Source organism: Boeremia exigua, assembly GCF_020726555.1.
Source record: "Boeremia exigua strain MPI-SDFR-AT-0100 chromosome Unknown C7974scaffold_6, whole genome shotgun sequence".
Classification (NCBI taxonomy): Eukaryota; Fungi; Ascomycota; class Dothideomycetes; order Pleosporales; family Didymellaceae; genus Boeremia; species Boeremia exigua.
Genome location: NW_025763523.1, coordinates 1982402 through 1996656, shown reverse-complemented (window position 1 = coordinate 1996656; position 14255 = coordinate 1982402). Strand labels below are relative to the sequence as shown.

The 14255-nt window shown below is 54.4% G+C and overlaps 5 protein-coding genes across 5 annotated transcripts; 2 read left to right on the top strand and 3 right to left on the bottom strand.

The window, feature by feature from the left end:
* Nucleotides 1–551: 551 nt before the first annotated feature.
* On the top strand, nt 552–1539 carry C7974DRAFT_310997 (heme peroxidase; the record flags this gene model as incomplete). The annotated part of the gene is made up of 2 exons (XM_046138295.1): nt 552–780; nt 827–1539. The coding sequence occupies 2 exons, from the start codon at nt 552–554 to the stop codon at nt 1537–1539; spliced, it is 942 nt and encodes a 313-aa protein (XP_045997451.1).
* A 2872-nt stretch (nt 1540–4411) lies between these two features.
* C7974DRAFT_336351 (Cupredoxin) lies at nt 4412–6870 on the top strand. The gene is made up of 4 exons (XM_046139189.1): nt 4412–4904; nt 4960–5126; nt 5176–5971; nt 6019–6870. The coding sequence occupies exons 1-4, from the start codon at nt 4816–4818 to the stop codon at nt 6614–6616; spliced, it is 1650 nt and encodes a 549-aa protein (XP_045997450.1). The 5' UTR covers nt 4412–4815; the 3' UTR covers nt 6617–6870.
* Nucleotides 6871–8146: 1276 nt separating this feature from the next.
* Nucleotides 8147–9263, bottom strand: C7974DRAFT_394991 (uncharacterized protein). Its single transcript, XM_046141940.1, has one exon. It carries the CDS (start codon nt 8795–8797, stop codon nt 8228–8230), a length of 570 nt encoding a protein of 189 aa, XP_045997449.1. The 5' UTR covers nt 8798–9263; the 3' UTR covers nt 8147–8227.
* C7974DRAFT_394990 (GATA type zinc finger protein Asd4) lies at nt 9264–10677 on the bottom strand. Its single transcript, XM_046141939.1, has 3 exons — nt 10550–10677; nt 10270–10455; nt 9264–10210 (listed from the first exon to the last, which is right to left on the bottom strand). Exons 1-3 carry the CDS (start codon nt 10601–10603, stop codon nt 9626–9628), a joined length of 825 nt encoding a protein of 274 aa, XP_045997448.1. The 5' UTR covers nt 10604–10677; the 3' UTR covers nt 9264–9625.
* A 1814-nt stretch (nt 10678–12491) lies between these two features.
* Nucleotides 12492–14182, bottom strand: C7974DRAFT_359596 (uncharacterized protein). Its single transcript, XM_046139665.1, has 2 exons — nt 13534–14182; nt 12492–13485 (listed from the first exon to the last, which is right to left on the bottom strand). The coding sequence occupies exons 1-2, from the start codon at nt 13990–13992 to the stop codon at nt 12781–12783; spliced, it is 1164 nt and encodes a 387-aa protein (XP_045997447.1). The 5' UTR covers nt 13993–14182; the 3' UTR covers nt 12492–12780.
* Between the last annotated feature and the right edge of the window lie 73 nt (nt 14183–14255).

Here is a 14255-nt window from a genome sequence, read left to right as displayed (position 1 = left end):
AACTCTTGTTTGGCAATGTTAAACTAGCCAAGCTTACGCGACATCTTATACTCGCTGCTTGCACCAGCAAAGAGACGCTAGTTAAACCTAGTTCTATCTAGTTGGGATTGACTGGATGCTCTTCAAGGCGTCGGAGCTTATATGATCTGGTCAGCTGCCTCGGCTCTCATCGTCAACAAGATTATTCCCACGGAGTAGGCGTTTGATCAGGCCATATCTCTCCTTTGGAAATGTCAAGATAGCTAAGCTTACGCCACATCTCGTACAGACTGCCTGTAATATCTCAGAGGCGCAGACTAGACTCGCATGTATCTAGTCGACACTATCTGGATGTTTGCGTGGGCCTCAGCTACCCTAAGAACCTGATCAACGTATGAAGACTAGAGTGGTACGGCGAGCTTGCAAGAAGCATATAAAAGTGACGAAATCTTTGGTCTGACAACACGTTTGAAGCCTTACTTGCAGGAAGCCTCTCGAACAAACTTCAAGGTTTGCCTGGCTTCAAGTTCAAACTGCTTTATCACATCATGCGTTTCACTCATCTTCTGCTCATGGCGTCCTCCGCCGCAGCCATCTCATTCCCAAACCTTCCTGACATCTCATCTCTCGTCGTCCGCAAGAACGGGGGTGGCTCCGGCTCCGGCTCTGGCTCTGACCCTGGTTCTTGTCCTGCAGTCTGGAACCAGATCTCCAGAGATCTGACAGCCAAGTTCCTGACTAGAGGAGAATGCAATCCAGATGCTCGTGCCGCTATCAGGGCTGTTTTCCATGACTGTGGAGGTTCGTACCACGCTGCCGCTTCTCTTCAATTTCTAATAGGCCTTAGCATGGAATGTGGCCCAGGGCGCAAAGGGCGGTTGCGACGGCTCCCTTGTTCTGGCCGGAGAGCTTAATCTGCCAGAAAACAAGGGCCTTGATGTTATTGGCAGATATCTCCAGAGCTTGGCCAAAAGCTACAAAGTCAGCTTAGCAGACATGATTGTTTTTGCTGGTAGCCATGCAATTGTCACCTGTCCTGGCGGCCCACGAGTGAAAACATATATCGGCCGCACTGACTCCTCTGTCCGGGCACCGCCTGGCCTTTTACCTGACGTCAGAGCACCAGCAGACAGCCTATTCAAACTCTTCCAGGACAAGGGCCTTGATGCTGTTGATCTCGCCGCCCTGCTCGGCGCCCACACTACCAGCAACCAATTCAACTTTGATACGACTCTTGAGAAGAAGGGCTTACCCCAGGACTCGACCCCTGGCGTCTGGGATGTCAAATACTACTCTGAGACTACCAACCCTCCACAAGGCGTGCTCGTACTCCCAAGTGACTCGGGTCTGGCAGTGCATCCCACTGTGGGCAAAGAATTTCAAGGGTTTGTCAACAATGCAGGAAAGTGGAATGGCAAGTTTGCAGACGCAATGGCGCGCATGGAGTTATTTGGTAGTGCCGGAACAAATGGCATGGCGGACTGCACCAATGCATTGCCAAGTGCAACTAACATCAAAAGAGAGCTGAAGGGCATGCCTATTTTTGCATCAAGGAACTGAAGCAGTTGCCGCGTTGGAGAGTCAGGGCTCTCTTGCCTCGAGAGGTCTTTGAAGGCCTTGAGTCTGAAGAAGTATTTAGTGATATTGATAACAACATATATCTACAACTCTTGTAGACTAGCACGTCTTGGTACAGGTCCACTGTATGCAGTTGTTAGTCTTAGGTTAATGACTTGTGAGCTAACTAATATCAGTGGTCCTCGGTAATTCATCGCGTTGTCGTGTTGTCGTGCTGTCGGCGATCTAACGTTGTCGAGTACTGAAATCTGCCGTTTCGTCTATGGACCGATGCTGGTCGTGCGTCGTTCACTTTGTCAGCCCGAAGAGCTTCAATACATACATGGAGCATGGCAATATCGACAGATACAACAGCACCGGCCATGAAATTCGGCGGAGTGAGCAAAGCCTCGTTAAGTCCAGCTGATCTCATGTCCCTGGCGTCAGCCTGAACGGGACATCCGCGCCAAAGCAGATAGGATCTCAGACAACGAGGCGGTGTGGCGTTCGAGATCGTGGGCAGGGGTGCGTTTGATCGTAAATGTATAGGCTGCTTGCCGTCAGACTCAGGTACGCCCTGTAAGTGGACCGTCTGTCGGCATTTAGGCATCGACTCAGAATGGGTAAAAGCGGTTGAACGGCCCCCTATATCGTGCAGGGAACAGGCCAAGGTGCAAGGCCAACTTTACCACACGATATTTATGGCCAAGGAGCAACACACTTCTCTTTGTTGTGCCCGCAGACAGAACATCGTGGGTGTGCGAAGCCTCGGTAGGTTTGCGCGGGCATTTTGTGCGCTACTGCAGCGATCAACTTGCTCAAATCCTTTGAAAAATCTGTGCAAGGTTCCACCGATGTCGAATACTAGTCTCACTAGACCTCGGCATGACGTTTCGCAGGCTGAATCTTCCTCTCGTGTTGAGGATAACCGTCAGGCACTGTGCGTGATCATGCTTCGTCGTGGTCCGCGTTGAGATCCTTTGGGCTAAGGACCCGCCATATACAAACCAGACGGTAGAAAACTGATGCTCCTGCTGGTGTGCAAAGGTCGCATACGTTCGCTTTAAGCGCATCAGAATTAGTTCGCAATCCATGTATGACAAGACGGAAACGCAGCGGCCTTCCCAAAGCATACAAATATTCGAACAGCCTTCGATGGTTCATATCGACATCGAACTGCAGTAAAAGTGTGTCTATAATGCGAGATCGATCGACATTATCATTGCAGACTCTGCCTGTCACTAAGACAAGATGCAACAAAAATGTAATGGGATGGGCGTCGCGTTCAACGATGTTTGCAACGATGCGTGCACGCAGGCTTCTTTTAGATTGCAAACGCTCCAAGGTTGGTTCTTGAACACATCTCAAACGCCGCTCAAATCGACGGGGTTTGAGAAGATACAGAGAGCTGAACATTATAGCACTGAGTATTCAAGTGTAGGAAGAACTGAACCACAAGCGTTGCAGTCAGCTCGCTCGGCCCAGTTTCCGTGCACCGAACGCCCGGAGTCACACAATATGTACACCAAATTTCAACGTGTAATTGCTTAATCACCATGGCAATTGTTATGGAAGCGTTTCCGGAGATAAAAATCTATAGCCTGACAAGAAACTTGACTATATAGCAATTGCAGAATAACACGGTTTTAATCACTTAATGTTGGCCCGCAATCATTAAAGCGTGGAAATTCCTAATGCGATGTGCCTGCTAATTGCTCGGAGCCTACCTAACAACAAGAAGACAATATAGTGAAGTATATAGAGCAGAATTAAGTAAGTTAATTTGTAGTCCAAAAGGCGGATAGTATAAATTTTGCATCCTCTATTGCCTAACAGCCCTGCTTAGCTAGCAGAGTTACGCGCTTCTACACTATTACTACTATTAACTTACCTTCTAATAGGCCGCAGGGATAGACTCTAATTCCTATAACACTAATTAAGCATATATGTATAAGCTATACTTTAAGCTTCTATAGCAAAAAATTATTTAGTATAGGCTAAATCCTAAGCACATATACAATATAGATAAGAGGAGCTTTATAATAAGGGTGTTTAGTAGAACAAAATAGGTTTTTAGTAGGCATTGATGTAAGAAGAAGGAGGTTAGACAGGCTTATTTAGTTGGCTCACATGAGTAGATAAGCCTCCTAGCTTGTATTTGCGCTAATAGTACTGCTATTCTTCTAGGCATTATCCTCGCGTTAAAGAACTCCACTATTTAGAACCGCTAGGTGGCGGAAATCCAGGCTGGAAAGCACGCTATCCACGTCACCTCTTTGCTGTTAGGATAGACGAACAACAATATCGAATTAGCATGGCTTAAGCAGGTGTTCAACTGTGTACAAAGCTAAAGGCGCAATTAAAGAACCGCCTCTTAATTGCAGATGATCATGGTAGTCACCTAACGCAGGCATTCATCGAATAATGTCACCAGAATTGGATCATACTAGCAGTGTTGCCCCCTCACAGTATCCAGACGCTGCAGCCGCTAGATATAGTCTGCTGAAAACCTCACGCGCCGGTGTGCACCACGAGGTCGTGCACGTTATGCCGAATTGCGCAGCTGAGCTGTGCGCTTTGCGCTGCGGACCATACCCAGGAAGACCTTTCAACTCAAGCCAATCTGGGCATCAGGGCTCGATTGCGCGACATGTTCTGTGGTGAGGGGTTAAATCTAGGTCAGAACACTAAAGATTTGGTGTTTTGCAATGTACAGACCAAAGCCGTCTAGCCCATTGGTTGGACTTGCGGCTGACGTTGGTGCCAAGACTCATTCGGTTAAGTGCTTGGCATAGCCGCCTTAGCAATCGCGTGACACCGATTCTAGATCGGTGCGACCAAGATCTCGAATGATCTTGACTTCATTAGACTCTCAGCTTGACACGCCGAGCCTTGCGCGCCACTCCAGATGGCCTCGCCGATATCGTCCTTTACCAAGAGTGTTAAGCTTTTGCGAAGCTCACAGATGATGGTACCCGCATCTTCGCCAGGATTCAATACTGCGACTTAGCCGTTGGCGTTTCTCGCCAGCTGTGTCAGAATCACTGAAGCTGAAGCTGGCCATTTCCCCCGCAGCAGCTGGCGTGATTTCTCTTGTTTTCGTTACTTTGAGTTAGTCTGGCAATGGTAGCTTACACCAATGCTAAGCCTTTGTCTGATTCTAGTGCGCCCATCGTCATTCAGCATGGAGATAGATGCATATATATCAGGGTGATGCAGCAGATGTGACGGCTGAACATTCAGTAACTAGAAGAGACAGCTCTTCCTCTCATCGAGACTATGCATCTTATCTCGAAACTCCTGCCTGTCGTGGCACTGACTCTGACTGCCCTCGCCAGGACGGTAGAGTACGAGTGGGATATCACTTGGTAACTCCGCATCTCAGTGTTCTGAAGACGGATCAACTGACCTGCAAAATGAAAGGGTTAATGCTGCACCAGACGGATACAGTCGCCCGGTCATCGGAATCAATGGACAATGGCCGCTCCCAAAGATCGAAGCAAATGTTGGCGATACTATAAGGGTGACTGTAACCAACAAATTGGGGAACGAGACTACAGGTCTTCATTGGCACGGCATGTTCCAGACCGGTAAGAAGAAGAGTTTTGTCTTGAATCTTGTGACTGATTATAATTTCAGGTAGCAGCAACATGGATGGGCCTGTTGGTGTGACCCAATGCGGAATTCCCCCTGGCAGCTCTTTCACTTACCAGTTCACTGCAAATCCAGCAGGATCATTCTGGTATCATTCTCATGCTCCTGGTCAATATCCAGATGGGCTGCGCGGACCAATGATCATCCACGACCCAGTGTGGGAACGGAGTCTCGGTATCGAAGCCCAATATGTCATGACTTTGTCTGACTGGTACCACGATCAAATGCCGGGACTCATAAACTATTATCTTGGGACGAAAAACATCGATGGCGCGGAGCCGATACCGCAGGCATCACTTATTAACGACAAGATGACGGAAGTCTTCAACGTTCAGCCCGGCAAGAGGTATCTTATACGTATTATCAGCATGAGTGCACTGGCCGCCCATTATGTTCGCTTCGAGGGACATACAATGCAAGTTGTCGCGATTGACGGGGTGCCAGTCGAAGCTACAGATGCGGATGTCATCCACGTATCTGCTGCTCAACGTTACGACATCGTTATTACAGGACGCAAGGCAACAGACAAGAACTATGCATTTGTCGCTGCTTTTGATCCGGACATGTTCGACACTGTACCAGCATCCTTGAATATGAATAGCGACGGCATTTTGCAGTACAATAATAAAGCGCCTAAGCCAACACCGATGCGCAACATCACCTTCGACAAGGTACTGGATGACACGTACCTGATTCCTCTTGATCGAAAGGTGCTTTTGGGCAACCCGACCAAAGAAATCAATCTCAACGTCAATTTTACCACATTCAGTGTGGGTCAACGGTAAGTCGGGAAAACTTGATGATCGCTCAAATTACTAATGCCGGCAGTGCTGGTCTCGGTGACACCCCTTACATTGCGCAAAAGGTCCCGACGCTATTTACCGCTCTTTCAACCGGAAAAGCCGCTACGAATCCGACTATCTATGGCGCTACTGTGAATCCGTATGTGCTGGACGCGGGAGACATCGTACAAATTACGATCAATAATCTCGATGAGGGCACGCACCCATTCCACCTCCATGGCCATAATTTTCAGGTCCTTTCCCGGAGCAATACCCAGCCTTGGCAGGGAGATACTTCTAGCTTCCCTAAGATACCAATGCGTCGGGACACCGTTAAAGTGCCAGGATTAGGATCACTCGTTTTGCGGTTTGCAGCCGATAACCCAGGCGTGTTCCTGTTCCACTGCCACTTGGATTGGCATGTTGAAGCCGGGCTAAGTGTAACATTCATCGAATCGCCATTAGAGCTACAGAAACAATTTCCCAAAGGCATACCAGAAGATCACAAAAGGATTTGTGAGAAACAGCAAATACCAACTCAGGGAAACTGTGCAGGAAACACAAGGAACGTGCTAGACGTCTCCAAGTGCGCCCAGAAAGAGCAATTCGATTCTAATCCGTATGGATCGCTTATTCAACGCTAGAGAGGGTCATTCATAGCCTACCTTATGTCACGGGTATTTCCTACGAAGCCTATCTCAGTTCCCTCCGGGCACCGCCCGGACCGATACTAGGTACGCGCGGGATACCTTCATATATTGTTATCCAAACCTTAAAGCTTACGGCCTAAGGGTTCGTCTTCTATCTTATTAAACAATACCTATTTCTACCCTTACTAGCACCCCTTAAACCTATATTTAATTGTCTACTTGTTTAGTAGCTTCTAGATCCTAGCCTTACAGAGTTTAGATTAAAGAGTATACTATATCTTAGGTATATAAAATTAAAGTTAAACTTGAGAAGTTTCTGGATACTAAGAAAGATATAAATAAAGACTTTAACTTTACAAGAAATAGAGTTATCTAAGAGAATTACTCTACTTAGGCCTAAACTAATATAACCTCTTAAATTTTTCCGTACCTTATTTATTTAGTAAACATTATTTTCTTATAAAAACTATACTATATTACAAGAGATATAGTATACAATTTTACTTCTTAATTAATGTGGCACACTCTTGGAAGACAAATCTCATGTCGCTTCTGCCTTCGTGAAAGTGGTTGCACATCGACGCCAACAGCACAATCCACGCATCTGAAATAGTTGGGATCGAATAGAAGAACCTCAGAAACCTGATCCGCTGTAGTTTGGCTGGCTGGGGTGCAAGCAAATGCGGTTCCGCCGGTCCCATGCGCCAAAGACCTACACACTCGAGCTCCGGCAATCCGAGAGAACGGCCGGGAGAAGGAGATGCATTCCGCTTCTCTGCATCTGCCTTGCGATCTGTCTGAGTGAGAGGCTGCGTCTTACGCGGCGGGATCGGATGACGCAAGCGTCGGATCAGCCGTGACCCCACGGAACGGGGAGCGGTATTTTCGGAGGATGGCGAGGCCCCGTGGCCCAAAAGCCGTAGGGAAATACCTCATGGTGACGGAAAAGGTGTTTCTTTACTTGTCTCGGTCGACGATATCTCGCCAGCCTGGAGCCACTCAGCCGCATGCCCTTCACCGCCACAGACGCGAACCCGAAGGAACGCGGACGCCCTCACACGTGCTCTGGGTGATATGCTCAGTCTTTTCATACCCATCGGAGGTATCTAGAGACGTTTCAGTCCGTTGATGCCGCCATAATGCGGATGGGATGCCCGACGCGCGTTCCGCGTAGCATCGCGGATCCGCTGAACGCCTGGGCTGAGGCAATCCGCAGGAAATCTAAGCTCTGACATACGACCCGAAGCGCTTAATAGTGGGAAGTACTTTGACAAAAAATCCGCAATGGTTCAGGGCGAGTGTCTCAGGAGCGATCTGCCGGATCCGCTTTCCGCCTAGCCCACAGGCGCTTGACGGAACAGCCGACGGCGCTGCTAGGCGTACGATCCGCAGTGATGTAGGACGGAGTGTTCCAGGACGGAGCGTTCCAGAACGAAGTGCCCCAAGAAACGACCAGCAACATCTCCAAGCGGTCGAGTATCCCCACGAGCGATCTGCCGGATCCGCTGTACGCCCAGAAAAGGCGCCTGATGGAACAACCCCCAGCCCCAAGAACGACGCCGGATGCTATAAAACAGAGAGTAGTAACAGATTACCACATCCAGCCTAAAGGCGCTCATCAAATATCTCCAACGGACGCTCCAACCCGGACAAGTGCTCTGGCATACGATCCCCCAACCACCATCCCACCAGCGACGGACGCCCCAGACCAGCCCGCCAAGCTCGGAGGCACTCAGCTCGAGCTTCCCAAGGAACACTCTGAGAAAGACAAGTGTCGCAGCATACGATCTCGCTGATCCGCCGCGCGCACCCACACCCGCACCCGCACCCGCCACAGTGCCGCCGGATCCCCCACAACCGCGCACGAAACCGAGAGGCACCCAGCAAAACACTGCAGACGAACACCCCAAGGCGGACGAGTCCTACGACAGACCCCCCAAGCCCGCGGATCCAGTGTTCGCTATTCGCAACGCCACCCGACCGGCGTCGGCTGCCCCAGAAGCCCCGCAGAACACTGCCAGACACACGACTACGGAGGCGTCCTGTTCCGCTGTTCCGCAACACGCAAGGCCTGCACACATGCAGCGCATCCTGGTCTGTAGTATCCAGTGACCCATATGCCGGCGTGCTATGCACGACCCGACAAGCCCTCGCTCTCGCACTTGTGCGCGGCATCGAACTTCGAACTCCGAACTTCAAACTACAGTGTATTCGACGCGTCAAAAACAGACTCGAGCAGCGACAGACGACCCTAAAGCCGGGCAGTCACACCGGGGGAGTTGGACGGCGAGGAATGGGGTCAGCGTTCTCTCACATCGGCATCGACAGTGGCACTTCTCGGTCCCGATGCTTGTCTCAACCTCAACATCGACATCGACGTCAACTCCCACCGCGAGCCCACAACACCGCCTCTCCACGGACACATCGACGCCCCCCCTCTGCACAGACACAGCAACACCCCCTGCACAGACACATCAACAAGCACAGCTCACACAACATACACGCACCAGCTCACCACTTCAGAAATCTCATCAATTCATCTGTCCGAAGCACAGCACCAACTTTTTAACCCCATGGGACCCAGTCAGTTTCCGTGACCCAGTGCCCCCTATCCCATAACCCAGCTTCCCATCCCATAACCCATTCCCTACACCCCTTCCCATAACCCAGCACCCAGCACCCGACCCGGCACCCGACCCGGCACCAGGCACCTGGCACCCGGCACCGCCACCCATTACGCAGCCGCGCACCCCACGCAGCACGCAGCCCCAGCCCAGCATAGCACGGCACAGCACACCGCAGCCTGGTATCAAACGCGCAAAAAGCAAACTTAGATACAGAACACCCGCACGCGGCGGGCAAAGAAGAAAAAATTGGTATTCAGACATTAGGGGTCATCATGACCCAGGACGGGTTTCGTGGGGGAGCATATTGCATATTGCATATTGCGAATTGCGAATGCGTCTTGCGTAGCGTCTTGTGTGTGTTTGCGGCGCTCAGCCGCTACTCGACCATGGCGCTGATGGGCGAGCCGGCGCGGCTCTCGTCGACCAGATCGCTCATCTTCATCTTCTTGTGGCGCGGGCTGTCCTCCTCGATCTCCTCGATGCGGCGCTTGAGCGCCTGCTCGCGCTGCTGGGTGGCGTCGAGCTCGGCGCGCAGAGCCTGCTCGGTGGCGCGCGCCTGGGCCTCGCTGGTCTCGAGCTCGCTGACGCGGTTGCGGAAGAGGTCGTTGATGAGCTCCATCTCGGAGACGCGGGTCTTGAGGGCCGTGTTCTGGGCCGCGAGCGAGTCGTACGAGAGCGGCGGCTCGAGGTGCGCGCCGGTGAGTGACGACACGGAACCTGGCGAGGGCTGGCGCAGGCCGAAGCCGTGGTGGAAGACGGCGTCGCTGCTCAGCGCCTGCTCGAACATGTGCTGCGGCGCGATGTTGGAGGGGTGCGCGAAGTTGGGGGTGCCGGTGCGCGAGATGGGCGACTGCGAGCGGTCGGACAGGCCCGATGAGATCTTGCCCGAGGCGCGGCGGTGCTGGGCGAGCCCGAGCTGGCCGTCGGCGTCGGGGTGGGCGGCAGCGAGGCCGTTGATGCCCTGCCGGGTAGTTAGATTATGAACAGGTGCTTCAAGACTCAAACGCAGGGAGTGCTCACCTTCTTGCGCCCCGGGCCGCCCGTCTTGACGCGGTTGCGGCTCTTGATGACATCCGTCTTGAGCGAGATGGGGCGCGGGCGGCCGTGCAGCTTCAGAAACAGGCCGCAGGCGTTGCACAGCACGGCGCCCGACTCGTCGCGGCGCCAGAGCGGCGTGGTGCTCGTAGCGCAGTTCTGGCAGACAGGCTGGGAGCGTTAGCAGAGTGATGCTATCGATTGTCGATAAGGATAAGCAGATTGTGCACCCCGACGCGTGCACGCCGCAGAAACACAAACGTACCGGCGAGTTGCTCTGTCCGCCAGCAGTAGCGGGCGCGGCGGTCGCGTAGGTCATGCTGAGGCCATTCGAGGGTTTGCTGTGCGTGTCAGTGGGAGGAAAAGCAGGAGACGCCAAGCCTGCGATAAGCCGGCCCTACGGCGGGCGCCTCGTACCACGTGCGCACGTACCCTGGCGACATCCTCGAGTCTCTGCGCGCGTCGTCGTCGAACATGGGCGACGCCAGTGGCGCCAGCGTCGACAGCGCCGGCAGCTGCACGGCATTGCTGCCCGGCCGGAGCGAGGCCACGGTCGAGCTGCTCGACGGCCGCGAGATGTCGCGCCCCACGAGCTCCGGGCTGATGGACGGCAGCGTCGTGCGGTCCAGCGGCGGCGACGTCGTGCGGATTGCAGGCAGGTCGAACGCCTGCAGTATCGACGGGCGGCGGAACGAGTTGAGGGCCTGCGGCCGCGGGAGGATCGACGTGGACGCCGTGGTGCCGGATGAGAAACGCGACGCGCTTCTCGGTGGAATGCGTGAGTAGGCGTGAGCGTGAGCGCAGGCGTGATAGCGAGCGTGGGCGTAATGAGTGCGAGTACAACGAGCGTGAGTGAATGAGCGTGGTATGTGTGACGAGCCTGTAACGAGCGACAACGAGTGTAATGAGCGACAACGAGCGATTAGAGAGCGACTGTGGTCCGTAACTTGCAATCCAGACACCGTCAGTACCTCCAGCACGTAGAAACGAAGCAAAGCAACACACAAACAACCGTGAACGAGCACAGAGCACACCCCCGGCGTAACGTGGTACCAGACTCTACATAGCACATTCCTCGCCGCACGCGGTTAAGGGGCCACAGCCCTGTCTGCACCAGCCCCATCTGCTGCTGCAGACCCAGGCGGGTAGTACAATACCTAGCTAATTGGCGCTGTCTGCCCCTGGGAGCTAGACCCGTGCGTCCCGTTTGTGCCGTCTATCGATTATCGATACCCACATCTCTAATCTCGGTCGCGCGAGCGCTGAGTGGGCGCTCAGCTGGTCAAGCTCTGTGGCGTAAACGTGTTTGCTGCGACGACAGCACCGACTGGTTCGACATGTTGCTGCATCTGCCATGCCCTGCCATCTCGCGTCCATCCGCGTCCAGTCTCAGCAATGTACACAGCACACTGCGTGTAGTAAACACGAGCAGACCCAAATACCACCGAACCCCCATCCCCCTCGACCCACCTCCCCCCATCACAAACACGCCGTCTACTATAACCACCCGTCACGTTGCGCCACGCCAAGCCCGCAAAGAGCCTCAGCCAGCTCCCAGGTACTGTACAGGGTACATACGTTGTGTACAAGCACCAGCGCAAGGCTCAGGGGCAATCGATAGTCGCCCCGCTACCGTCGGCGCTAGCCGCCGAACGTAAGCAATCCCGCCGAATCAGCGCGCGCGAAACGAAAGTAAACGAACTGTAAACGAAATGTAAGATCGACTAAACGACCAAACGGCGTCTGTGCGCCCACCGGCGGCGGCGAATCAGCGCGCCGCTGAGGAAATCAGGATCTGCGCAGGAGGAGGACTGTGGAGCGTGATGGAGACGTTGTTTGGTGTGCGGTGTTTGGGGGGTGGGCTGATAGGTTGGTACGCGCGACCGAGGGGTGGAGGGGATGAGGGACTAGGTGTGGGCTGACGCGGTTTCTGAGGAGGTTGTTTTGGGAGTGGTTGGTTTGGGAGTGGGAGGACGTAGTAGGGTTGGGAGATGGAGAGCGGCGTGCTGTTGACTGCGACTCAGCCCTGATATCCATTACTTAGGCTGTCCCTGCCTCTCCGGCACGTGAGCGTTCGTGCCACTCGTGCGTTGCCTGCTGCGTATCACTGTTTTGCTCAGCCTCGAAGCGTGTTGAGTGTTGCTTGCTGGTTACGGGGCGTGAACTGTGGATGCACGTGACCAGTATTTACACAGCGACGAGGAGATGCTGACAACCCTGCAAGGGCACTTTCTTAGGGCGTCTGAACAGTGGACGATTGATAGGCTATTGGATTGTAGAGTCTGCTTTGCAGACAGTCAATTGTGTGCTTGGGAGGTGCTGCCTCAGAATCTCCGCCATGCGATCCACAATGGCTGATGTGGGTGAGGTGGGTTCCTCGAAGCGAATGCACCTCACAGAATATTAATGGCTTTACAGCGTAATTCATTCAGGCGCGGTACTCTATGCGTCCTCACTATTTTCACTACAGATCAGCAACCCCTACGAGTCCTGCATCTACACCTCGACCTTCGGCACGCCGCCCGGCAGCGTCCCAACCTTCTCCCTGAACAGCTTCTCGGCGCGCTGCCACACCGGCGTACTCTCCTTATCCTTCAACGCCATCAGACTCGGCAGCAGCGCATCGCTAAACGCCTCGCTGCTCTCCCTTGGCAGCGCCGATGGCAAGTGATCAATCGAGATCACGCTCAGCCGGGGCCCGTCGCCCTCGACCTCGACGCCGACCGTCGGCTTGTCGAACGTCGTGTTGATGTTGTAGATGGGGATGGGGTTGTGCGGGTTCGTCGTGTCGCAGGACACATCGCAGACGACGCTGAGCGCGCGGCCGGGCGCGCGCAGGCTCGCCGCGTCGACGAACGGCGGGATCGGGTCGGACAGATAGATGCAGTTGACGAAGATGTCGGACTCGACGATCTCGGGGTATGGGCCGGGGCGCGAGCGCGTCTCTGCAAGATCCCATTTCTTGATCGCGCTGCAGCCGACCTTTTCAAGCAGGTCGACGGCGCCCGAGCCACAGCGGCCCAGCGCGCCCAGGACCAGGCTGGTGGGCTTGCGGCCGGCGATCTTCTCGCCCGCGGCGACGTCTTCCTTGAGCTGTGCGATCAGGTCGCTCTCGGTGTTGTAGTAGCCGCGGCCGTCGGTAAAGGTGGCGATGCCGGGCAGGGGCTCGCCGTTGGGGTGGGTGAGCTGCCAGGCCCAGGTCTGGATATATTAGCGTGGCGTTTACTATGTCGACGAACAGGTTCGTACCTTCACGGCCAGCGCGGCGCCAGCAAAGCCAGCGTGGTAGCCAAAGGCAGCAACACGCCTGCCGGTGTCGTCCTGCAGAAACTCCAGATCGTACAGCACGCCGCCGCCGCGCGGGAAGCGGGCCAGCACCGTGTCCCAGCCGCCCTGCTGCTTGTAGCAGTGGGCAAAGTGCACCATGGTGTGCTCCAGCGGCCAGTCCTCCTCGGGCAGCTCCTTGAGGCCGATGATGATGTGGTCGCGCGGGGCCTTGGTCCACGAGCCCTCGGGCACCAGCGTGGCGCCGGCGGCCTCGAACTCGGCGTCCTTGAAGATGCGCTCGTAGTCGGGATCGGTGGGGCTGCGCTCGACGTTGACCGTGTAGCCGGCGTCAATCAGCTTCTTGGTCGTCGTCGGCGTCAGGCACGAGCGGTGCTCGAACGGCTTGGCCTCGGCGCGGGCATGCAGGGTGGGGAACGACATGATGGGGGATTGGGTGCTGGTCAGTCGTGTGAGGGTCAATCGTATGAGGGTCAACGGCGTGCGGGTCAATTGGGCGCGGGCGAGGTTATAACGCGTGGTCGGAGTGACTGGAGTCGGGCGGAATGCCAATGACGATGACTCCCGCCAGATTTTTGAGCGCCGCGCTGCACTCCGACCCCGCGCTACTGCCACTACTGCAGGGCATGCCCAGTGACGCTGCGCACCAAGCCCGTTACTCAGCAGCGCGGCCAACATGGGCGGTG